At 34.9% G+C, this 27,670-nt stretch overlaps 1 protein-coding gene across 1 annotated transcript in view; it reads right to left on the bottom strand.

The window, feature by feature from the left end:
* Positions 1-6,971: 6,971 nt before the first annotated feature.
* Positions 6,972-27,670, bottom strand: part of RDX (radixin) — an 80,939-nt gene continuing 60,240 nt past the window's right edge. The window contains exons 11-14 of the mRNA XM_060105117.1: positions 16,403-16,563; positions 14,855-14,947; positions 10,487-10,729; positions 6,972-9,531 (exon numbers count right to left, since the gene is read on the bottom strand). Coding sequence (XP_059961100.1) covers positions 9,367-9,531; positions 10,487-10,729; positions 14,855-14,947; positions 16,403-16,563 — 662 coding nt within the window. The 3' untranslated portion in view covers positions 6,972-9,366. The remainder of the gene's footprint in view (positions 9,532-10,486; positions 10,730-14,854; positions 14,948-16,402; positions 16,564-27,670) is intronic.

The raw sequence follows: 27,670 nt of genomic DNA on the forward strand, positions 1-27,670 counted from the left end.
TATCCTAGAATATAGCACACACTTAATAAAAGTGTATTGGCTAAATGAAGGTCATTAAATAAGAACCTGGAACCATTACTAGCTAGGGAACTCAAGCCAAATATAAACCTGAATTTAAAAGATGTGCCATGGGGTAATTAATTATCTTAGTCACAATCATTAACCTTAAAATTTTGTGACGAATAATGATGGATAGATACTTCAATTCCTAAAGCAGCATATGTAACCTCAAATCAGAAAACTCTTGTTATCACAGTAGAAGAGAGGTTGAAATATTGAGGCAACAAAGCAAAAAGTCATCATCTTTCCAGAGGGAAAATGTCAGCTCTTAAAATCACTAAAGATGGAGATATTAAGAAATAGGTCCAAGAGGGCAGACAGCAGAAGCAAGAACTACAATCCTGCAGCCTGTGGAACAAAAACCATATTCACAGAAAGATAGACAAGATGAAAAGGCAGAGGGCTATGTACCAGATGAAGGAACAAGATAAAACCCCAGAAAAACAACTAAATGAAGTGGAGATAGGCAACCTTCCAGAAAAAGAATTCAGAATAATGATAGTGAAGATGATCCAGGACCTCGGAAAAAGAATGGAGGCAAAGATCGAGAAGATGCAAGAAATGTTTAACAAAGACCTAGAAAAATTAAAGAACAAACAAACGAGATGAAAAAAACAGTAACTGAAATGAAAACTACAGTAGAAGGAATCAATAGCAGAATAACTGAGGCAGAACAGATAAGTGACCTGGAAGACAGAATGGTGGAATTCATGGCTGCGGAACAGAATAAAGAAAGAAGAATGAAAAGAAATGATGACAGCCTAAGAGACCTCTGGGACAACATTAAACGCAACAACATTCGCATTATAGGGGTCCCAGAAGGAGAAGAGAGAAAGGACCCAAGAAAATATTTGAAGAGATTATAGTCAAAAACTTCCCTAATATGGGAAAGGAAATAGCCACCCAAGTTCAGGAAGCGCAGCGAGTCCTATACAGGATAAACCCAAGGAGAAACACGCCGAGACACATAGTAATCGAACTGTCAAAAATTAAAGACAAAGAAAAATTATTGAAAGCAGCAAGGGAAAAATGACAAATAACATACAAGGGAACTCCCATAAGGTTAACAGCTGATGTCTCAGCAGAAACTCTACAAGCCAGAAGGGAGTGGCATGATATACTTAAAGTGATGAAAGGGAAGAACCTACAACCAATATAACTCTACCCGGCAAGGATATCATTCAGATTCGATGGAGAAATCAAAAGCTTTACAGACAAGCAAAAGCTACGAGAATTCAGCACCACCAAACCAGCTCTACAACAAAGGCTAAAGGAACTTCTCTAAGTGGGAAACAGAAGAGAAGAAAAGGACCTACAAAAACAAACACAAAACAATTAAGAAAGTGGTCATAGGAACATACATATCAATAATTACCTTAAATGTGAATGGATTAAATGCTCCAACCAAAAGACAGAGGCTCACTGAATGGATACAAAAACAAGACCCATATATATGCTGTCTAAAAGAGACCCACTTAGGACCCACTACAGACTGAAAGTGAGGGGATGGAAAAAGATATTCCATGCAAGTGGAAATCAAAAGAAAGCTGGAGTAGCAATACTCATATCAGATAAAACAGACTTTAAAATAAAGAAGTTACAAGAGACAAGGAAGTGCACTACATAATGATCAAAGGGATCAATCCAAGAAGAAAATATAACAATTACAAATATATATGCACCCAATACAGGAGCACCTCAATACATAAGGCAACTGCTAATAGCTCTAAAAGAGGAAATCAACAGTAACACAGTAATAGTGGGGGACATTAACACCTCACTTACACCAAAGGACAGATCATCCAAAATGAAAATAAATAAGGAAACACAAGCTTTAAATGACACAATAGACAAGACAGATTTAATTGATATTTATAGGACATTCCATCCCAAAACAGATTACACTTTCTTCTCAAGTGCACATGGAACATTCTCCAAGATCGATCACATATTGCATCACAAATCAAGCCTCAGTAAATTTAAGAATTTTGAAATCTTATCAAGCATCTTTCTGACCACAACTCTATGAGATTAGAAATCAATTACACGGAAAATAACGTAAAAAACACAAACACATGGAGGCTAAACCATATGTTACTAAATAACCAAGAGATCACTGAAGAAATCAAAGAGGAAATCAAAAAATACCTAGAGGGCTTCCCTGGTGGCGCAGTGGTTGAGAGTCCGCCTGCCAATGCAGAGGACACGGGTTCGTGCCCCGGTCTGGGAGGATCCCACATGCCGCGGAGCGGCTGGGCCCGTGAGCCATGGCCGCTGGGCCTGCGCTCCGCAACAGGAGAGGCCACAACAGTGAGAGGCCCGCATACAGCTAAAAAAAAAAAAAAAAATACCTAGAGACAAATGACAATGAAAACACGACCATCCAAAACCTATGGGATGCAGCAAAAGAGGGAAGTTTATGGCTATACAAGCCTACCTCAGAAATAAGAAAAATCTCAAATGAACAATCTAACATTGCACCTAAAGGAACTAGAGAAAGAAGAACAAACAAAACCCAAAGTTAGCAGAAAGAAAGAAGTCATAAAGATCAGAGCAGAAATAAATCAAATAGAAACAAAGAAAACAATAGCAAAGATCAATAAAACTAAAAGCTGGTTCTTTGAGAAGCTAAACAAAATTGATAAACCATTAGCAATACTCATCAAGAAAAAGAGGGAGAGGACTCAAATCAATAAAATTAGAAATGAAAAAGGAGAAATTACAACAGACACCGCAGAAATACAAAGCATCCTAAGAGACTACTACAAGCAACTCTATGCCAATAAAATGGACAACCTGGAAGAAATGGACAAATTCGTAGAAAGGTATAACCTTCCAAGACTAAACCAGGAAGAAATAGAAAATATGAACAGACCAATCACAAGTAATGAAATTGAAACTGTGATTAAAAATCTTCCAACAAACAAAAGTCCAGGACCAAATGGCTTCACAGGTGAATTCTATCAAACATCTGGACAAGAGCTAAAACCCATCCTTCTCAAACTCTACCAAAAATTGCAGAGGAGGGAACACTCCCAAACTCATCCTATGAGGCCACCATCACCCTGATCCCAAAACCAGACAAAGATATTACAAAAAAAGAAAATTACAGACCAATATCACTGATGAATATAGATGCAAAAATCCTCAAAATAGTAGCAAACCGAATCCAACAACATATTAAAAGGATCATACACCATGATCAAGTGGGATTTATCCCAGGAATGAAAGGATTCTTCAGTATACGCAAATCAATCAATGTGATACACACTAACAAACTGAAGAAGAAAAACCGTATGATCATCTCAATAGATGCAGAAAAAGCTGTAGAGAAAATTCAACACCCATTTATGATAAAAACTCTCCAGAATGTGGGCATAGAGGGAACCTACCTCAAAATAATAAAGGCCATATATGACAAACCCACAGCAAACAGCATTCTCAGTGGTGAAAAACTGAAAGCATCTCCTCTAAGATCAGGAACAAGACAAGGATATCCACTCTCACCACTATTATTCAACACAGTTTTGGAAGTCCTAGCCATGGCAATCAGAGAAGAAAAAGAAATAAAAGGAATACAAATTGGAAAAGAAGAAGTAAAACTGTCACTGTTTGCAGATGACATGATACTATACATAGAGAATCCTAAAGATGCCACCAGAAAACTACTAGAGCTAATCAATGAATTTGGTAATGTTGCAGGATACAAAATTAATGCACAGAAATCTCTTGCACTCCTATACACTAGTGATGAAAAATGTGAAAGAGAAATTAAGGAAACACTCCCATTTACCATTGCAACAAAAAGAATAAAATACCTAGGAATAAACCTACCTAGGGAGACAAAAGAGCTGTATGCAGAAAAGTATAAGACACTGATGAAAGAAAGTAAAGACAATACCAACAGATGGAGATATATACCATGTTCTTGGATTGGAAGAATCAATATTGTGAAAATGACTATACTACCCAAAGCAATACACAGATTCAATGCAATCCCTATCATATTACCAATGGCATTTTTTACAGAACTAGAACAAAAAATCTTAAAATTTGTATGGAGATACAAAAGACCCTGAATAGCCAAAGCAGTCTTGAGGGGAAAAAACGGAGCTGGAGGAATCACACTCCCTGACTACAGACTATACTACAAAGTTACAGTAATCAAGACAATATGGTACTGGCACAAAAACAGAAACACAGATCAATGGAACAAGATGGAAAGCCCAGAGATAAACCCACACACCTATGGTCAACTAGTCTATGACAAAGGAGGCAAGGATATACAGTGGAGAAAAAGACAGTCTCTTCAGTAAGTGGTGCTGTGAAAACTGGACAGCTACATGTAAAAGAATGAAATTAGAACACTCCCTAACACCATACACAAAAATAAACTCAAAATGGGTTAGAGACCTAAATGTAAGACCAGACACTATAAAACTCTTAGAGGAAAACATAGGAAGAACACTCTTTGACATAAATCACAGCAAGATCTTTTTTGATCCACCTCCTAGAGTAATGGAAATAAAAAATAAATAAATAAACAAATGGGACCTAACAAAACCTCAAAGATCTTGCACAGCAAAGGAAACCATTAACAAGACGAAAAGACAACCCTCAGAATGGGAGAAAATATTTGCAAACGAATCAACGGACAAAGGATTAATCTCCAAGATATATAAACAGCTCATGCAGCTCAATATTAAAAAAACAAACCCAATCCAAAAATGGACAGAAGACCTAAATAGACGTTTCTCCTAAGACATACAGATGGCCAGGAAGCACATGAAAAGCTGCTCAACATCACTAATTATTAGAGAAATGCAAATCAAAACTACAGTGAGGTATCACCTCACACCAGTTAGAATGGGCATCATCAGAAAATCTACAAACAACAAATGCTGGAGAGGGTGTGGAGAAAAGGAAACCCTCTTGCACTGTTGGTGGGAATGTAAATTGATACAGCCACTATGGAGAACAGTATGGAGGTTCCTTTAAAAACTAAAACTAGGATTACCATATGATCCATCAATCCCACTACTGGGCATATACCCAGAGAAAACCATAATTCAAAAAGACACATGCACCCCAATGTTCACTGCAGCAGTGTTTACAATAGCCAGGTCATGGAAGCAACCTAAATGCCCATCGACAGACAAATGGATAAAGAATTTGTGGTACATATATACAATGGAATATTACTCAGCCATAAAAAGGAACACAATTGGGTCATTTGTTGAGACGTGGATGGATCTAGAGGCTGTCATACAGAGTGAAGTAAGTCAGAAAGAGAAAAACAAATATTGTATATTAACACATGTATGTGGAACCTAGAAAAATGGTACAGATGAACCGGTTTTCGGAGCAGAAGTTGAGACACAGATATAGAGAACAAACCTACGGACACCAATGTGGGAAAGCCACAGGGGAGTGGGGATTGTGGTGTGATGAATTGGGCTATTGGGATTGACATGTATACACAGATGTGTATAAAATTGATGACTAATAGAACCTGCTGTATAAAAAAATAAAATTAAATTTAAAAAAAGAAATAGGTCCAGTAGGAAAAAAAGGGAATTAAGATTATTTAATTGGAAAGGCCACGGATGGGAAGGTGATAAGCTTTAATACATGAAACACGATCGTGAGCCAAGTTTTCCTTGCGAACAGTGTAGAATGTGAGGAGTCATGCTGCCTTGACATTTTATGAAGTTATCGTATCTGCTGAATCACTGTGCTTTTGAAATGTACTAGAATATTGTCATTCTACATGATAAACCACACTAGAATATTTAAGATTATCTCCTAGTTAAAAAAAGAATGAAGTACAGAATAAGAAAAGCTAAAGTTCTGTTCATTTAGAACAAACTTAAAGAAAAGAGGTCTACCAGTGTAGTTCCATATTTAAATGTTTCCCCTTATTCTTATTAAATATATCTAAGCTTGGGTTTACTAATCAGTTCACTAAATTAATTCTAAAGGCAGTAATTCCTATACTTCAGTTTTAAGTTTTAGATTTTAAAAGACTATTTTCATTATGCACACATAAAATGGGATACTGTGGGATCTAAAAAATCTTTTATCTTCAATTCTAAAAATATCACCAATCAACAGGTAATAAGAACTGAGACAGAAAGTGATGTGCATCTTTTATTTTTAATCACAGCACTAACATTGGAACTCTTTCCAATGATAACCAGGAGTGAGTTCCAATACAGTGTAAGGTATAACTTTCTAAGTGCTAATTCTAGTTCTTAAAAAAAGAACTCTAATTAGACATAAAGCAAAATCTTATACTACAGAATTCCCTTTTCTTTTCTAAGAGGACCAGAATAAAGAGATCACCACCTGTCTTTGAGAACAGAAATAATAAAGTGACAGCTAAATATTCCTATAAACTGAGAAGACAACTGGCTTTTATTATGCTTAGAACAGATTTATCACTTGTTATTTAAGAAGAATAATCTTTATGATAAAAATTAGTAAGAAGCACTTAGTATACAGTTCTTTGAAGAACATTAGCATTTTAATGGTGAGATTAATCAAGGACAGTGAAACTGCTTCTTCCTTAGGAAAAGTAAACACTCACTATACAAGAAAAGCAATGACTAGAAATCTTAAATGATTTTCTATTATGAAGAGAGTCGATTTAATTTAATGATTTAACTTTTCCGGAGAATTATCACTATGACTTCCATATCAAAAGAGATATATAATTTGGGGGAACGAGTAAATGTATGAGAATTCTGAACTTTTTCCTATCCACTTCTCGTTTTTAAGATATAATGATTTATGGATCTAATAGAGATTACAATATTCAGGAAATATATAAGAAATCCATGTTAAATAACAACAGTGAAGCATGAAGACATGAGCTTTTGTCACTTTATTGTTAATCAATGAATGTTATCCAAAATTATAGATGTAACTTAATTGTACAACACAAAATTATGCTAATAGTATAAGCCTGTTGGAATTTACCAAATACTCATTAATATATTTTTACATTGCTATATGAACATGTGCTTCTCAAATGCTAATAATAAAAGTTATAATTGGTTTAATGAAAACCCATATTGCAAATAGTTGTTCCTGTTTAGAAAAATTCACACAGCTTTAAAAATGGATTAAATCCATTTTAATTCTAATCTACAAATAGATTATAAACAGCAAATATAACTGGTAATTTTTCAACACTGATATCAAACTGATGTAGGAATGGTAGTGCACACAATTCAAAATGAAGCAAATTAACAAAAATCCAATAAAAATCCAAGTTTTCACCTATTATGGCAATTACTTTAATGTTTTGGAAGAGTGAACACATGCTTTAAACCATGAATAGTAGGGCTTATCATCTGTTCCTCTAATGTGCTGCAAGGAGAAATGTCCTCTTCCACAGTGCTTTGAAGCATGTGCACAACCACCATACAACAGTCACTTCAAGGTTAACCAGTTATCTTTTGTCCTACTAAATCCAAAAAATATATTAAATGCAACCTTTCCTTTTCATAATGTCTGCCCAGATTAATCCTTTTAAAGTCAGCAAAATCAAAAAAGCACAGAGATATTTTCAGACACAACTTGAATCTATTGTGCATGAAAAATGTCTAACAAAATGGCAATTTTAATAGATAAATGTAAATTTGAATGCATAATACCAAATGGAAAGTAGCTGAACCACACAGAGAAAACAAGGCTTTCCTTATTCCCAAATCTAAATGTTTTATAATAAAGAAAATGTTAGAACCTGTGAATATTGAACATCTTTCAAACTGGAAAGATTTCTTTGTAAAACATAACTGAAATTAATATAACCTATAAAATTACAATTTCTAAAATAGAACTAACCAAATTTAAGTATTTTTAGTTAGATTGAAAAAAATAAGCACAATGATTTAGAAACCAAATATGTTAAAATGATTATGTAATAATTACATCAAGAAATGAAGGTACAAACATTCATCGTCATATGCTACAAGGGCAATCTCTCTCTCTCAAACACACACACACACACACACACACACACACACACACACACACACACACACTTCCTTAGACATACAACACCCCTCCAGGAAGACAGTATACCAGTGAGCGCTAACAATTTTAATACAAATCAGAGTCCCACAGTTCAGTTCAACAAAAAGGCAGTTAAAATTTAGCACTCTAAGATATTCTGAAGGAAAAGGAAATCTCAAAAATATTCCTTCATGATTGACAGTATCACTATGTATTATAAAACATATAGCTTACACACTTCACTGTGTTTGAACGACCAGTCATCGCAGGTATAGTAGTGAGGTAGTATTACTGTCCCCTCCTCGGGACTGCTGTTTTCATATGCTGCCTTTCTAGCAAGGTCCAGGGTTTTATTAATGATGATAATCAATTACCAACAAATGTGCTTTTTCTTTAATCAAACATCTGTTTTTCTAAATCAATCTATGAAAGAATCTTTCAGAGACAACTGTTATTTGCAGTAGTGTTTCATCAGTAAACTTTCCTAGAGAACTACTTACTACCTGCTGTCTATACCTTCGTAAGATCAGTGGGCAAAGAAAACCAAATGATGACAGGAGATGAAACACCAATCAATTCAGCTGTCAAAGATGACCATAATTAAGTAAGCAAATAACAAATATCCAATAATGTTATTAAATTGGGATTTAAAAAATTAACCACTAGCTGTACACTACACTATTAAACATTCTAATCCTTTTCATGATTCATAGCCATCTTCTACACAATGATGAAAGACTGTCCACCCTGCCACCTATGCTCATTTTAATCACTGCCAATGATCTGTATAGTGGCAGTGCTATGGTTACAGGGCATATCAAGGTATGAGAAGTACACACTGAGAAAACATGAATGAGAGAGAATGTGGAAATACATGCAGGTAAAATATGGAAGAAGAAAAAACAGAGTGTCCTACCGAAACACTCATTAAGTCACCACCATCCTTTAAAATGTACAAAGTGCTTAAATCATACATACACATTTGTCAGACATGATAATTAGTGTTAATTTTCAACAGAAAAAAAAAATGGAAAATGAAAAATGTGAAAAAGGAGGTGATGGAACACTGTTCTCCATTCCCTGGCCCAAAAGAAAAAGAAAACCAAGCATGATATCACACTGCCTTAATGTTGAAAAGCTCCCCTTAAATGTCTTTTAGCTACCACAGTCAAACTGGTGTAAGTGCTTTGGCAAGGTGAGATGCATTCCATCACATCTGCAAAGGCCTGCTTTTCTCTGTTGGTGGTTCAGCTTATGAAGAACATGTATGCAAAATAACAGCTCTCACATTGCTTCAAACTCATCAATACGTTGCTTTGTATTGCCTTGCCGAATCTGTCGCAGAGTCTTGTACTTATCACGGCCTGCTTTAACATTCTCAGCATGAAGAACATCATTTTGTGTTTTCTTGGTTTCATCTCTGGCTTGGGCTAATTCTGAACTTAATGCCTATGTTTAAAAAATAAAAAGTATGACCATTATTAACTTTTTTTTTTAGATTTTAAAAACCTATGGAAGAGGTTTAAAGACACAAAATACATATATAACAAATCTCTGACTTTTTAGTATATTAAAATTTCCACTGTGAAATCTTTTTCTTTAAAGTGTTTACGTTTGTTGTACTTTTAGTAATGATGGGGTGTAGTGGTTAGAGAGGAATACCCATGGCCTTTCATTTCTACACTCTGCAACCGTGATGAGTTTGTGTATTATTCTAAATTTCCTTGAACTTTCTCATCTAATACTTGAAATGACTTACAAAAGGTTCAATATAGCTGTTATTGAATGTTACTGTAAGTTCTAAATTCTACACCATGAGAGAAGCTTTCTCCAAAAGTCTTAATACATTTATTACAACTATCACCCCATTTTCTTTTATTAATATTTAAAGATTTCACAAATTTAAAAATTAGAGAACTGATTCTATTAAGTTCTCTAATAGGTGTAATATTAAAATTTACTATTTTAATCTAATTATGTACATTTAATATACTGACCTTTTGCCATTACAGAATTTCAACAAAAAAATTCAGATTATGTAATGTCATACAGGTAGTCTATTAAATTATCATTTCTTTTAAATGTATACTGTTTAAAAAAGAAATTTGTTTTTTAAACACAGTATTTTATGTTTTACTTTTAACATGGCTCAAGTTATAATTAAATAATAGCTTACTAATTAAGGCCTCATTACAACAAACTAACAAACATCTGGTAACAAGGACATACAACAGAAAAATGAAGTAACGTGACTGTAGGCCAAGTACTTACAAACCAATCACAAGGCCAGCTAGAGGTAAAGGCTTCCAAAAATCAAATGTTCCTTTTTTAATAAGTTTGTCTTAACAAATGGGGAAAATGCAAACTATATTTAAATGTGCATACAACTGCAAATTTTAAATACCTGGAGTTGTTTTTTAACACGCTCATTTTTCTGTGTTTCTGTTACACGTTCCTCCTCACTTCTATGGTTCATTACCCCGTCATTTGATAACTCAGCACTAGCCTCAGCATTATTCTCATCATGTTCATCATGTTCATTTTCTGTCGGAGGAATGACTGGTGGTGGTGGAGGTGGAGGAGGGGCAGACATCACAGTCTTTAACTCTTCTTTGGTCTTTTCCAAGTCTTCCTGGGCTGCAAAAGCCTGAACATAAAAAATAAGTTTATCAGCAACTTACTTTGAAAATTGGTAATTAAAAGAATCAAGTTATCCTGGGACTTCCCTGGCGGTCCAGTGGTTAAGACTTCGCCTTCCAATACAGGAGGTGCGGGTTCGATCCCTGGTCAGGGAGCTAAGATCCCACATGCCTCGCTGCCAAAAAACCAAAACAGAAGCAATATTGTAACAAATTCAATAAAGACTTTAAAAATGGTCCACATCAAAAAAAAATCAAGTTATTATTCTTTCTTTCTAATATAAACTATATTTCAGGGTAATGAAAACAGGCCCTATTGATAAAAGCTTACTTTTATAGAAGAATGCCAGCAGGTACATGACAGAATTAAAGACACCACTGTGCAAAACCCTAATAAAATTATTAATTCTGGCAAGGATTATCAACTGTTGCTAAAATTGTTATAAAAATGGTTGATGAGAAAATGGATATAAGTATAATGCCAAAGAATTCCACATTGAATAGATTACATTTTAGCAACGATAAAATATAACCAGACAATGGAGAAAACAGACTGTTATTACTCTAGTCCAATGATCAATTAAAATAACTAATGGTGGGTTAATCAGATATTAAATGTCTTCTGATATAATACAACAGGAAGTATCCAACATCACCAATTATTTGAGTAATTATATTGTGCTGGTTTGTCTAGAAAAGTACTGCTTTACACTGTTGTCCTGGTGTAATTATTAACAACACCCGCTTTCACTCTCAAAACTGTTCTAGTTTGGATGATAAATTATCTGAAAGTCTCACCTATGAGGCATCATAGCCAGAAATTTTTAACTTGAATCCTTCAAACTTTTAGGTTTATCTTCCAGCTTACAAGAAATATTGATGATAAAAAGACAAGCTGAATGACACCATAAGAAAGGAATTAGACAAATACAGGAGGAGGGACAATCTGTGGGTCGTTTTAATAAACCAATATCATAAAAAGAAGAACTGTCCTACTTTAAAAGAGACTTAGAGCAAACAGATGCAATGCAAAGTCCTACTCTGGACACTGGCCTGGCAAATTAGCTATAAAACACTTTTTGGTTCAATTCTGAATATAGTCTGCCCAGAAATAAACCCACACATATATGGCTAATTAATTTACAACAAAGCAGCCAAGAATAGGGGTTGGGGAAAGGACAGTCTCTGCAATAAGTGGTGCTAGGAAAACTAGAGAGCCACATGCAAAAGAATGAAACCAGGCCCCTATCGTACACCATACAGAAAAATCAACTCAAAATGGATCAAAGATTTGAACGTAGGACCTGAAACCATAAAACTTTTGAAGAAAATACATGCAGTAAGCTCCTTGATATAGGTCTTGGTGATAAATTTTTGGATTTGACACTGAAAGCAAAAGCAACAAAAGCAAAAATAAACAAGTGGGATTACTTCAAACCAAAAGGCTTCTGAAAGCAAAAAATATATATATCAAGAAAATGAAAATGCAACATACAGAATGGGAGAAAATATATGGAAATCATGTATCTGATAAGGGGTTAATACTCAAAATATATAAAGAATTCATACAACCCAACAGGAAAAAAAAAACAAAAATCCTAATTCTATTTTAAAAACTGAGCAGATGATGTGAAAGGACATTCTTCTAAAGACAACAGAGGGATGGCCAGCAGGCACATGGAAAGGTGCTCAACATCACTAATCATCGAGGAAATGCAAATCAAAACCACAATGAGGTAACACCTCATACCTGTTAGAATGGCTATTATCAAAAAGACAAGAAATAACAAGTGTTGGTAAGGATGTGGAGAAAAGGGACCGCTTGTTCACTTTCACTGGGAATGTAAATTGGTACAGCCACTGTGGAAAACAGTATGAAGATTCCTCCTTAAAAAACTCAAAAATAGAACTACCATATAATCCAGCAATTCTACTTCTGGGTATTTATCAAACAAAAACACTAACCTGAAAAGATATATGCATCCCCCCACGTTCACTGCAGCATTATTTACAATAGCCAAGATACATATGGAAGCACCCTAAGTGTCCATCAGTAGATGAACAGATTTAAAAAATGTGGTATAAATATTAGTATATAGTGAAATACTATTCCGCTATAAAAAAGGAATTTTTTTAAGATTTTTTTTTGATGTGGACCATTTTTAAATTCTTTATTGAATATGTTACAATATTGCTTCTGTTTTTTTTATGTTTTAGTTTTTTGGCCCCAAGGCATGTGGGACCTTAGCTCCCCAACCAGGGATTGAATCTGCACCTCCTGCATTGGAAGGCGAAGTCTTAACCACTGGACCACCAGGGAAGTCCCAGGAAATCTTGCCATTTGCAACAACATGGATGGACCTTGAGGGTATCATGCCAAGTGAAATAAGTCAGACAGAGAAAGACAAATTACCAAATGATCTCGCTTATATATGGAATCTAAAAATAAACCAACCAACCAAACAAACAAACAAACAAACAAAATAACCGAGCTTATGGATACAGAGAACAGACTGATGGTTACCAGAGGCATAAATGAAGAGGAATGGGAGAAGGGAGTTAAAAAGTACAAACTCCCAGCTATAAAATAAATGAATCATGGGGACATAATGTACAGCATATGGACTACAGTTAATAATACTATATTCTATATTTCAAAGTTGCTAAGAAAGTAAATCTGAAAAGTTTACATAACAAGAAAAAAATTTCTGTAGCTATATATGGTGATGGAAGTTAACTACACTTACTGTGATGATCGCTTCACAATAGATACAAATATTGAATCATCATGCTGTACACCTAAAAATACGTTATATGTCAATTATATCTAAATGAAAAAATTTTGAATATAGTCTAATATTAGATGAGATGAAAACTGACTAAAACAGAATAGTATGTACAGTATGATCTCACTCTGTATATAGATCCCTATATAAAGGGATATAGATTGTATAGATCCCTATATAAAGGGATCTATACAATTCTAATAAAGAAAGTAGTGTTAAAAAAAGTTAAGTGTTTTTCCTTTTGTAGAGTTCTATTGATATATACATATATACATAACTCCCAACACCAAAAACTTCCCTATGAAATCCGAAGTGCTACAAAGAAAATTTAAGAGGGAAACAAAACTGCTTTCTGTAATAAGTACATTTTGTCGTAGAAAAATCAGAGAACTATATACCTTTGAGTGTAAAAAATTGTCATTATTATAGTTCCATTTAAGAGTTAAAATTAAAGTTTGAATTAAATTCTCATTATCTTATATTCCCTCCCTACCCCTCCAAATAAAGCCTAATTTTTCACTTTTACGCCATTTCGGACAACAGTGGTTTCATCTACTTAGGAACTCAGAAATCTCAGTATCATCTTCATTGCATTCTTATAATTCAACTTTACATCCAGTCATTTGGTTGTCATGCCCCTTTGAGTCTACCACAAAATGTCCTTCAATAATTCTTGTTCCTCTTTTTTCTCAATGCCACATCCTTAGTGAGTCATTAGCTCTTAAGTAATCCTGCCCACTATCCCAATCCATCCTTCATGATGATTATTAAGCTGTTTTTATAAAACCATGCTTGATCATGTTACAATCCTGTTTTGAAATCTTCAGAGCCCAACGTCTACAGATATTTCCCAGCATCTTGCCTTAGCAGGGCATTTATTTAAAGCCTTTCACAACTTAATTCCCTCTCTAACTTTCTAGCCACAACTCTCAAAATTTCTGAAAACAGACTCTAAGTTTTGCTCACTTACTAGTTGACCTCAAATCTGTCGTGTGCTTTTATACTTGTTATGCTCATTCACTTCCCTCCATCTGGAATGACTTCCTCTTCAGTCCCCATCTTTTCTACCCCCAAATTGAATGTATTATTCAAGAGCCGGCTTAAATTTATAAGGGTTTCCCCAACACCTGCCTCATTCCCTCAGAAATTAAACATTTCTTCTGTGTTCCCAAAGTACTTAGCTTATTATCACTAGATTAGTATTTACTACAGTACATACAAATTCATACAGAGGTACCTCTTCCCCTCTAAATCATGACAGCAACTTATGTTTATCTCTATAAATTCCACATACGGCTGGGTACAAAATAGATGTTCAATAATTTATAGTGATGAACAAATGATTACTTTGTGTTGCCACTCAGTAGCTTCCTCCTCCTTTTTTTTCTTGGCTTCTTCTAGAAGCGCAATCTTGGCAGTGAATTCGGCAAGTTCTGCTGCCTAAAATAAACAAAACAATTACCAATACTAAAAAGTAATATATTTTCAGTCATTTATATTAAGTCAAAAAAGCTTTAATGTACATGGACTGTTTTTTTTTTTTTTTTTGGTCATGTCGTGCAGCTTCCGAGATCTTAGTTCCCCGACCAGGGATCAAACCTGTGCCCCCTGCAGTGGAAGCTCAGAGTCCTAACCACTGGACCGCCAGGGAATTCCCACATGGACTGTATTATATGTTTTTCATAGACAGTCTTCTGTTTAAAAAAAGGAACTATTTCTTTAAGAGCATAAATATCTTACTTGTACTAGGTATAATGAGCTAATGAGACAAAGTGAAAAAAATTTTATTATTCTATATACATGTAGTTATTCCTGTTTTCATAGCAGGAACCTAGGAGCTATTTTTAAACTTTCATCAATAAACTATCTGTTAAAGCCTACAGAAGGAAAAAGAATTCTATTTACATAACACTTTATAATTTAAACAGCACTTTGTCAAATAATCTCATTTGATTCCCCAACAATACTATTAGGTGGCATTATTCCTTTTTTCAAAGGGAGGGATCTGAGGCTCAGAAAGACCCAGACACATAGCAAGGAAATGCCTAAACCAATATTTAAATCCCAAATCTTCTAGGTGTCATGCCTACTCCTCATTACTTGCAAGCCCACTAAATACACAAAAAACCCCAATCAATTATGATCTATCTTATAGTTAACCTACGGCTATCTTACAGGGATTAGAATATACGTAATTGTCAACTTATCTAAAGCAAAACATGCCAGTGACTTATACAAAATCTAAGCAAATCAGAACCTTTTGTTAGCAACAGGCTCCAGGTATCTTTTATGGTTTTATTTTTAGGTTTCCTTTTAAAAGAAGAAATAAACATTTTAGGTTTATTTCCACACTTTGTTATTTCCACACTTGTCTCTTTGGTTTGCTTTCCAGAAGGTATAATATACTTAATTTTACAAAGGTGCTTTTTTTTTAAGTTTCCATTATTTGAACTTATTTTATTATTTTATTGGTACTCATTGGCAAACAAAATTTTACTGTTGATTTTGGATACATTACAACACACTTTTGGTAGTGGCTGCACAATACTGATCATTTATTTACTGTACTAAATACTGCAACCTCCAAATTGTCTATTTTTACACTGGTATTTCATTTGTGATGATGGGTATTCCTCTGTCTGAATACAGAAAATGATCCATGTGGTCTATGGTTTTCATAATTGTTATTCTACTTACTGCTTTAAAATACATTCGAATAAAAAGATATGAAGTTCCTTGCAGTGAGTGCACACATCCCACAGTGAGGGGATTTGAAAACATAATTAACCAACACCTTTGTGCTCAGAAAATAAACACTCTGAAATTGCAGGACCGATTTCGTCCATGCTTTTGTCTGAATTTTTCTTTTCCCCTAACAGAACCCAGGTTCCCTACCAGCTGCTCCTGATTCTTCATCTGGTCGGCAGCCTGTTTTGCTATAGCAGATTTGGCCTCTTCAGCAGCTCGACGCTCCTTTTCAAGCCTTTCGGCTTCTTCTTTTGCTCGTTTTCGTTCCTGGTCCAGTTCTAGAGCTTTTCGAGTCTGTTCTTCTAGTTCTGTCAAATATATGTATCCCCCAAAACAATGATTAATTCTAATTTTCTCACTATCAAAAGAAGTCAAAATAGTAGCAAGGAATCTAATCTGTACAGTTTCTTAAAATTAGCACATACACAAATGAACATTACCTCGTTTTAACTTGGCAAAAGCCTAATAACTTTTAAAACTCTATTACACAATTCAAAAATGCAAAGAAATGAAAATTCTCTGTAATTCAAGTTATGTCATAAAGCTAGAAGCACATCCGTTATTTTATTTTTTAAAAATACTCTCCAAAAGGGAACCCTCCTACACTGTTGGTGGGACTGTAAGTTGGTACAGCCACTAGGGGGAACGGTATGGAGGTTCCTTAAAAAACTAAAAATAGAACTACTATATGACCCAGCAATCCCACTCCTGGGGATATACCCAGAGAAAACCATAATTCAAAAAGATACATTACCCCAATGTTCATTGCAGCACTATTTACAACAGCCAGGACATGGAAGCAACCTAAGTGTCCACTGACAGATGAATGGTAAAGATGTGATACCTACATACAATGGAATATACAATGGTACCTATATACTCAGGCATAAAAGAGAACAAAATAATGCCATTTGCAGCAACAGGGATGGACCTAGAGCTTGTCATACTGAGTGAAGTAAGTCAAACAGAGAAAGACAAATATCATATGATATTGCTTATATGTGGAATCTAAAAAAAGGTACAAATGAACTTATTTACAAAATAGAAGCAGAGTCACAGATGTAGAAAACAAACTTATGTTTACCAGGGGATTGGGGGGAGCGGGGAGAAGGGATAAACTGGGAGATTGGGACTGACACGTACACAATACTATATATTAAATAGATAACTAATAAGAACCTGCTGTATAGCACAGGGACCTCTACTCAATATTCTGTAATGGCCTATATGGGAAAAGAATCTAAAAAAAAAAAGAGGGGATATATGTATATGTATAACTGATTCGCTTTGCTGAACACGTGAAACTAATACAACATTGTAAATCAACTATACACCAATGAAAATTTAAAAAAAAACCTCTCTCTGAAGTTTTGACCTAAACAAACTGCCATCTGTTTCAAAAGTCTATAAAATAACACACTTTAAAACTTAAATAAGTTTTTACTTACCTAAACTAAGTATTAGATAAGTAAACCCAAGACATTAAGACTGAAAACAATACTTACTGACTAAAATAGGAATTTTGATATGAATTATATGAATTACTGAAAATTTTCAGTTATTAGTACATATCCATTCCTCAAGCATGAAGACAAGTAATATTTGGAGATAAATGAGGTGAATTTTTATCCATAAGTGTACAGATCATAAAGTTAATTCTCCTTTCTTATTCTAATGAGTTGAGAAAGGAAAATATTACTAGCACAAAGCCAAAAGATTTGAAATCACTTTGAAAGTACTAATTTTAAATATTATTCTGACAATCTTTGTTCAATAGCAAGGACATTTGTGACAGAAGACAAGAGAATGTCATCTATTAAGATGGGTGCAATGTCCTACAAAGAATGACTCTCCCTTTCTGTATACTTTAGAAAAAAAGAAAAACTGAAAATCTATATGTCAAAAGATTTAAAAGCTAACTGTAATGTACAAATCACCTTACTGTTCTTCATTTTGTTGTTCTTGGTCAGAACTAATTTAAGTAACTGCAGTTAAGACTTGGGAGGTTTTGAGAAGACTGGGAAGAAAAATGACTTTAAATTCTAGATAAAATGTAAAACTTCTATGAGACTATTTGGCTATAAAGATGAAATGTATATAACGAAGGATGTTACTGAAGCTAAATTCTAGGATTATTCATTTTAGTATACGTCTTCTAAAACTTGGACATCAGAGCTAGCCCATCCAACTTTTTTTATGATCATTCTTTCCATCTGGCTTACTAATAAATAAAATAAAGCTCACAAAGTTCACAGCTGTATCCTGCTTCTAAACAAGCAAACAAATAAGAGAAGTTTACAAATGAAAACAATGCCTTATTTTCTCTCATAATAAAAATTCTTTCTGTACTATGAGCCAATAAAGAAAAATAAGTCTGGGTTACAAAGTTAAATTTCAAAATATTATTTATTTTCTAACAGTTTTTTTGTACTAAGTATTAATTTGAGGAATAGTAGACAGAGCAATGGTTGTTTTGTGGTATATTAAGAATTACACAAAACTCTAATTTTTTTTTAATGTTGAAAATGAACTGAAAGCTTCAAATCTACTCTAGTCTCTAGTCTAGAAAGGAACGTTTTGAAGTGTCATATATCCCACAATGATCTCTTTCTTTCCTCTCCAGTTAACTATGATTGGCAAACTATGGCTCAGTGACCAAACCCAACCCAATGCCGTATTTTTGTAAATAAAGTTTTACTGGAACACAATCTCATTCGTTCAGGTATTGCACATGACTGCTTTCATGCTGCAATGGGAGAGTTGATAGCTGTAACAGACCATGTAGCCTGCAAAGCCTGAAATATTTACTATCCAGTCTTTTACAGAAAAAGTTTGTGAACCCACAAATTAGAATATTTCAGGAGTTCCCTGGAGGTCCAGTGGTTAGAACTCGGCACTTTCACTGCTGTGGCCCTGGGTTGAATCCCTGGTCAGGGGAACTAAGACGGAAATAAGACCCCTCAAGGTCCGCGGCATGGCCAAAAAATATATATATATTTAGATGAAACAAACATCCCTCCAGACCTTGGATCCAGTTAGAAGCCCTTGAGGAGAAGAATTAGATGAGAAATGTGAATAGTATCAATGTTTTGCCTATCTGGGTCAAAAAAATCGAGAACCTACAATTTTTGAGGTCTGGCATGTGAGAAGAGAGTATGAAGGAAATCTGGCTTCTTTTAGAATCTCAGCTCTTTCAGGACAAAGGTGAAAGGTTACAAGAATAAACTGTTTCTCTCATTAACAGTACACAGTATATTGATGTAGATGGTTATGGAAGTTAATTAGGTGTAGACCAGGGAAGTTATTCTAAGTTCAAGCTAATAAAATTTGTGAAAGCTTCCCTTTCTCAATCAGGTTTGAACACAAGCATCACTTGATTTTGACAGGTCTAAGACTTGGCAAGCCAAATCAACTCTTATGTCACCCCCAAGGGCAAAGATTGGAAGCTATAAAAATTATAACGGGGGCTTCCCTGGTGGCGCAGTGGTTGCGAGTCCGCCTGCCGATGCAGGGGGACACGGGTTCGTGCCCCGGTCCGGGAAGATCCCACATGCCGCGGAGCGGCTGGGCCCGTGAGCCATGGCCGCTGAGCCTGCGCGTCCGGAGCCTGTTCTCCGCAACGGGAGAGGCCACAACAGTGAGAGGCCCGCGTAACGCAAAATAAATAAATAAATAAATAACAGTATTAGTAAAAAAATAATAATAATAAAAAATATCTCAAGATTATAGATTTTTTTATTCCTCTTTCCAGTCTAGGGTAATAGTTTATTTTTACCCTGGGAAAAGCACTATTATATATAAAAAAAAAGCAAATAAAAGTTATAATATCAAGATTCTTAGAAATCATAGAATTAAGAATATGATTACAAATTACTTACTGAAAAAGCAATTTTAGAATACCTGTACTACATCTAAGCAATGGTAACTGAAAACAGCAAGGTGCAAAAGGATATATGTACCTTTTGTTTAAGAAAGAAGTGGAAGTGGAGAATTCTGAGCCAGATTAAAACCCTATAAGCCCTCAGGCATTGAAAAATTGTATCTAGTGCCTTAGTCCCAGCAATCAAACTAAAAACAAAACAAAGTCATAAAAAGACATAAGGAAGGCCAAAAATGTTTTGCTTTTTCTAATAATGACCATTTTGGTACTTTTAAAAAACATTACCCAAAATGAAGATTTTAAAAATATGTATTATATTTATATAAAAATCTATATTTATATAAGTGTACTTATTTATATAAATATATTTATATTTGTTTTTTCTGCCCCTGCTTGGCAGATGACAGAAACATGTGCGTAGACAGACTGCATATTGGGTAATGCAGCCTGGGAGATGATTAGGAGGAAATGGTCAATCCTACTTCTTTCTCTACAGTGTCCATATGCTGAAGAATTTACAGATCTGCCCAAGACAAATGTACTTGGGGTTTTACACTAACGTAAGCCCATGGAAATCAAGCAGAAGAGAGGGGCAGTTCATATGTATCTGAATAGAACCAGTGTATGAGTCTCATTCATGGCTATTCTTGTTCTGTACCCATTTAGAGTCAAAGCACTTAGGCCACTACTTATTTTCTTATTTGATATATTCCCTCACTTCCATGTCTGCCTGTCCATTAAGTAAATAGCACATGTTTCTCATATGCCACTGTTTCTCAAATGGTTTCTATCAGAATCTCCTGGATGACTTGTTAAACCAGATTGTTGGGTACCACCCCTACGGGTTCTGATTCAATAGATGTGAGATGGAGCCAGAGACTTTACTTTTCTAACAAGTTTATAGGGGATCTTCTGGTTGCTGGTCCAGGCAGTGCAATCTAATATGCCAATTTTCCACAGCCAAACAATTAGAAGAGAATTGAGACAATAAATTAATTTTTAAATTTACTGAAGTAGACACAAGGAAAAATTTTTTAGAAGTAGGATATGTTCATTATGAAGGGATAACCAGAGGAATTGGGGTGGGTGGTCTTGCTTTTGAATAATATCTGAGATTATTGCCAACAAAAAAAAAAAAGAAGAAAGAAGTGGAAAGAAAAACATATCTTTGTGTGTATATCATGTATTTGCTTATTTTATATGCAAAAAAATAGGTATATAATATTCCCAGTGGAGTGGAATAGAGGCAGAGCCTGTAGTATTCTATCAGGCTAAGAAGACAGAGATTTAGACTTTGGGGCTGCCAAAGCATCCAAGGCTTGAAAGGACAAGATCCTGAAAAGGAGTAAACAGAAAAGTCTCAAAATCTATGTGTATTTCTCCTCAAGATATTTGCCAACTCCTAAAATGTACACATAGGGAAACAAGCAAAAAGCAGCTGTAAGAGGGTAAAGAGGTGATCAGAGAGATTAACACTCTCTTGCAGCTTGGGAGTCAAAGGTTGGAGTTCAAGGCCCTCTAAGACAGAAGGGCCCCAGTAAATATGCAGTCTTTCAGATGACACCCCAAAGGGCTAGACTAGCAATGGGAAAACCAGAAAGAGACCAACGTTAACAAAGCCTGAAACCCAGGTTAACTCTATCCAGGTGATCTGCACATATTCTGCCTGTCAAAAGCAAATTAAATCCTCTCTAAAGGAAAATAACACCATCCAAAGTCTCTATAACTTTTCACATACAATGTTGGGCATTCAATCAAAATTACCAGGTATACCAGATAGGACCAAATGAGCCCCTGACACCCTCCCCCAACCCCAAAAAGAGAAAACAGACTACAGAATAGGCCCATAGATTATCCAGACATTGGAGTTTGCAAGCAAGGTCATTAAAAAAAACTATGATTGACACTGCTCATCTAGGAGAGGTGGAAAAAAAGCAAAGCACGGGGAAAGAATCAAAGGCCAGAGGAACACTGACAATAACGTAGAAACAGATTGTCAGGGGTCCTACAAACCCTCTGCAAAGATGCCAAGGGCCAGAGTCCCCTTTATAATTATAAAAGTTCAATTTATCAATCTTTTCCTTATGGTTATGAACACATTCTCTCCTTTACTAACTTCTAGCAACTTCATTCTACCTACATTTAGGTTCACAATCCACAGGCCCTCTATAAAGAAAAACCAGCTAAAAATTCAGGACCTCTTTGACAGGGACCCAAATACACTACTAATTTTATTTTAGCAAAACAGTAAGCCACTGCACTAGAATCATGCATTGAAGGAAAAAAAAAAAGCCCCCTCCCCACGTCAAAAAAGATAAAACATTTATAACCACCAAATAAACAGCAATACTGCAAATGTGAAGAGCATGTGAAGCTCCTCCTGTGGCTGAGAATGAAAGATTAAAGGAAGAAAATCTGAAAAGACCAGACTTGGGCAGCGGTGGGAAACCCAACAGAAAAGCTGTATTATAAATGCCAACTTAGAAGATAAATCAGAGTTACAGAGCTTGTCATTACACTGAGAAACTGTTATCACATCCTCAACCCATAGAGGTTTGCAGCAAAGACATTTCAACAGCTGATCTTCCTCTCTTGGATTTTCCATCTCCAGAACTTCCTCTCCAGGAGCTCTCTATTAAGAAAAGGATTGTGAATAAGTAGAAAAGGAAGCTACCAGAGATGAGAGGAAAGGAAAAGTATAGTTAATACAGCAAACAAAGAGAAAACTACCAACACAGGGATGATCCAGGAGGTGCATCACCTAGCAATACCATGGGAGGAGAGGGTTTATTCTGTGAAATATGCAGAATATTCAGTCCGTTGACTTAAATGGAGAAGTCCAGTCTTGGCAGATATTAAACTCTTCTGGAGACTTAGTTTGTCCTGTTATAAACTAAATGGCTCTCTGTATTAACTTTTTCAAGTAATTATTTTCCTTTTCTCAATTTCAGGATTATAATTTATGAAAGTATATAATGTGTAATAATTAACAACTAATACCATAAAAGATTAAAGATAAAAGATAAAGTTAAGTAACATGGGAGCCCAAAAGTTGCCTTGTCTTTGAAACATGCTTCCTACCATTTTATTATATACCTATGACTTATTTATGACACGTCAGTTAAAAATCTTTTTAGGTACAACTAGTAACTGAACACTGTGGCATTGGCAATAGGATAGATAAATAAATAAGTGGAACAGAACAGAGTCTAGAAACAGATCCATACATATAGACTTCTGGATTTGTGACAAAGGTGATGCTATGTATGGTACTAAGTCTTTGCAATAAATGGGTCTGGGTCAGTTAGAAATATGTAAGGGAAAAAATAAACCTTGACTCTTATAAAAATCACTTACATATGGACTGTGGACCTAAATGTGAAAGGTAAAACAAAGTTTCTAGGAGGTAGTAAACAATAATACATTCACAACCATAAGGAAAAAGAGTGATAAATGGAGCTTAAAGTTAAGACTGTCTTTTCATTAAATGACACCACTAAGAGAGTAAAAAGGTAAACCACGGAGAGATGTTTTTACAATACATGTAAAGAACTCCTACAGATCAATAAGAAAAAGAAGAAAATCCAATTTGTTTTTTGAATGGGCAAAATAAGTGAAAAGGCACTTCACAGACAGCTATAAGCATTTGCTAAGGTGCTCAAAATCATCAGTCATCAAGAAAATGCACTGTACTCATTGTATATTCACCAGAATGACTAAACAAACAAAACAAAAAAGAAACCCTGATAATAATGAGTGGTGAATGTAATGATGAAGATGCAGAGTAGTGGTAGGAATGAAATTTGATACAACCACTTTGGGAAACTGTTGGCAGTATCTACTACAGCTCTATACAGCTGTGATCCCGAAATTCCACTCCTAGATGTGTACATCCCACAAACTAGTAGGTATGTATACCAAGTGCTATGTTCAAGAATGCTCATAGCAGCCTTATTTTATAACAGCCCCAAACTGGAAATATTACAAATGTCCATCACCAGTAGAATGCATGAACTGCGGTAAATACATGCAATAGACTATTACACAACGATGTGAAAAAAACAAACCACAGCTACCTGCATAAGTTTGAGCAAAAAGAAGCCATAAGTAAGTACACATGAATTCATTTCTATGTAACTCAAACATAGGCAAGATGATTCTAAGGCATTACACTGAAAGCATAAGCAATAAAAGCAAAAATAAATAAATGAATAAATTGGACTTCATCCAAATTTAAAACCAAATTTAACACCATCAACAAAGTGAAAAGATTACCCATGGAACAGGGGAAAATATTTGCATATCATATATCTGATATATGATAAGGGATTTACACACAAATATTAAAAAAAACTCTTATACCTCAACAAAAACAAAAAAAAAATGATGGAGAAATGGGCAGAAAATTTGAAAATACATTTTTCCAAAGAAGATATATAAATGGCCAATAAGGATATGGAAAGATACTCAACATCATTAGCCATTAGGAAAATGCAAATCAAAACCACAATGAGATACCACTTCGCACCCATTATCATGACTATAATCCAAAAGATAAATATTAGCAAGTGTTGGTGAGGATGTGGAGAAAACATGCCTTGCTGGTAGGAATGTTAAATGACATATAATTGTTTAAGAAATCAGATGCACATGTCCTCAAAAAGTTAAACATATGACCCAGCAATTCCACTCCCAGGCTTATACCCAAAAGAAATGAAAACGCACATATACACAATAGCTTGTACACAAATGTTCATAGCAGCATATTCACAACAGCCAAACAGTGGAAACAACTGATGAAAAAGTAAAATGTAGCATTATACGCATAAAGTCCTTGATACACGCTAAAACGTGATGGACCCTGAAAACATTATGCTCAGCGCAAGTCACAACAGATCACATTTTGCATGACTGCATTCACATGAAATGTCCAGAAGGCAAGTCTATAGAGATAAAAAGTAAATTAGTAGCTGCCTAAGGCTGAGGGAGGGAGAATTGGGAATAAATGGGAGCAACTGCTAACAGGTATGGGACTTCTTTCTGGGGTGATGAAATTGTTCTAAAACTGTGATGGCGGCTGCACAACTATGCAAACATACTAAAAGCTATTAAATTGTACACTTCAAATTGTTGTGTGGTATGTAAATTATATCTCAACAGAGCTATTAGAAAAAAGGTAAGACTAAACCTCATGACGATATAAATCAGAATGGTATGTCACATCTGGGGTGAAAAAATGACTGCAAAGGGACACAAGGTGGGGTTCCCTGAGGGCAGGTAATGTTCTCTATCCTGTTCTGGGTAGTTACAAAAATAAATTCACTTTGTAAAAATTCATTGAGCCTTACACCTAAGAGGTATGCACATTAATATACCTATGAAAAAATTTCAGCAACAAAAAACTTTAATATAACTTTATATATCAAAAAATCTCAAAAAGCTAAATTAGGGATTATTTACCTCCATTTTAGAAATTAGGAACATAAGGAAATCTAGAGGCTAATATGACTTGCTTATGGTCATAAGTTAATGACAGAATTAAAGCTTGGCTCCTATTTGTAAACAATGCATACCTAAACCCCCTCCTACTTACTATTACTACTTTTATCACATTATCCTGTTTATCTCCTTCACAGCACTTAGAACTATATAAAATGATTTTTATTATCTGTTAATTTTATTACTGTCTTTCCTCAATAAACTGTAAGCTACATGAGAGTAGGAAAGTTATCTGTTCAATACTATATCCCCAATACCTAGAACAATGCCTAGAACAGTACTGGGTGTACTTATTAAGTACTAGGTGCTTAACAAGTATCCAGAATGAATGAAATCACTATACCGCCAACTCTTTCCTGTGGTTTGTCTTTGTGAAGGTGGAAATTCACTTTGATATTTGTTGGAATAGTGACTAAATGCAAGTTTGGCTGTATTGTATCTCAAAGATAGTCACCAATATATTTTAAAGATGGTTAAAAGAATGATAAAGGAAGCTAAATAATTTAACAATGATGAATTATGACAATGCAAAATGTCAGAATGGTTCTATTTAATGATTTATGACATTTCAAATAATGACTTCAATAAAACTTTTTTTCAAGAAAATGACAATAATGAAGTATGGAAGTTTCTTTTCAAACAAAAACTTACAGGTTTATCTACTAAATATCATGATTTAGATATGACCAGAGTTACTGCATTTGAATGAGAATTTAGCATAAATTACAAGACAACCATGCAGAGTTTAGAGTTTACAGCCTGGAAAAGCTGTATTATGAGAAAAACAAAACAAAACAAACAAAAAAACAAACTGGATGTCCTTTGCCTTAGAATGACTGATTTGAAACTGTCTTGACAGGCATGCTCTGTATGCTTTCTTATGTTTTATCTTCCTTATATTCTTTGGTGCTTCTTTACTTGAGCACTTTTCTGTATGTAAACCATTAATATTTTTATTATACATCCTAAATAAATAAGATTGAAAGATTCAGTAAATAGCTATTATCTAAGAAAATGTATTATGTAAATGAAAAAGTGCTATCTTTCAATCTTCTCTTTAAAATCAGAGCAGTATCATACATTTCTTTAAACTTTCCTTTTTTTTAAAAAAATTATTTTATTTATTTATTTTTGGCTGCATTGGGTCTTCGTTGCTATGCACGGGCTTTCTCTAGCTGCGTTGAGCAGGGGGTTATTCTTCGTTGCAGTGCGCGGGCTTCTCACTGAGGTAGCTTCTCTTGTTGCAGAGCACGGGCTCTAGGTGTGCGGGCTTCAGTAGCTGTGGCACGTGGGCTCAGTAGTTGTGGCTCACGGGCTCTAGAGCACAGGCTCAGTAGTTGTGGTGCATGGGCTTAGTTGCTCCAAGGCATGTGGGATCTTCCCGGACCAGGGCTCGAACCTGTGTCCCCTGCATTGGCAGGCGGATTCTTAACTACTGCGCCACCAGGGAAGCCCTAAACTTACCTTTTTTAAAAAACACACTTTAGTATATTCCAGATTTTTTTTTTTACAGTATTCTTCCTCTAAGAGTATTGCTCGTACTCTTCACATGGTGCTTAGTACGTTACCTCACTTTATTAATATTTTTAATGTATACATCTCATTTCTGTCAACCACACAGGCTTCACTCCCATGCATGCTATGTATCTATCTTTCGAAAACACAGCACAAAGTAGGCGCATCACAAATGTCTGCTTTTTTAACTGATGAAAAAGCACCTAGAGTGGGAGAAACAGCATCAAGTTGGAATTCAGGAAGCAAGTTCTACCCTTGTGTTATGGTCTGCAAATAAGTCTCTTTACTACCTCTGGGCTTTAAACTAAATACTTTCTAGGTCTTTTCTAGCTCTGAGAAATAAGGCTTCTAATGAGTCAGAATAAAATCCAGGTTTTTTTTTTTTTTCTATTTCTTCTCTTAGAAATATTATTTCCAATCATCTTGCAATTGGAATGATCAGTTTGTGGATTTATAAGTCTCTGTTACTTCCTCCTCTAGCTACCCATCTCTAAGTTATTCTACCCACTTCTCAACAGCAT

The sequence above is a fragment of the Mesoplodon densirostris genome, chromosome 7, assembly GCF_025265405.1.
Source record: "Mesoplodon densirostris isolate mMesDen1 chromosome 7, mMesDen1 primary haplotype, whole genome shotgun sequence".
Taxonomy (NCBI): Eukaryota; Metazoa; Chordata; class Mammalia; order Artiodactyla; family Ziphiidae; genus Mesoplodon; species Mesoplodon densirostris.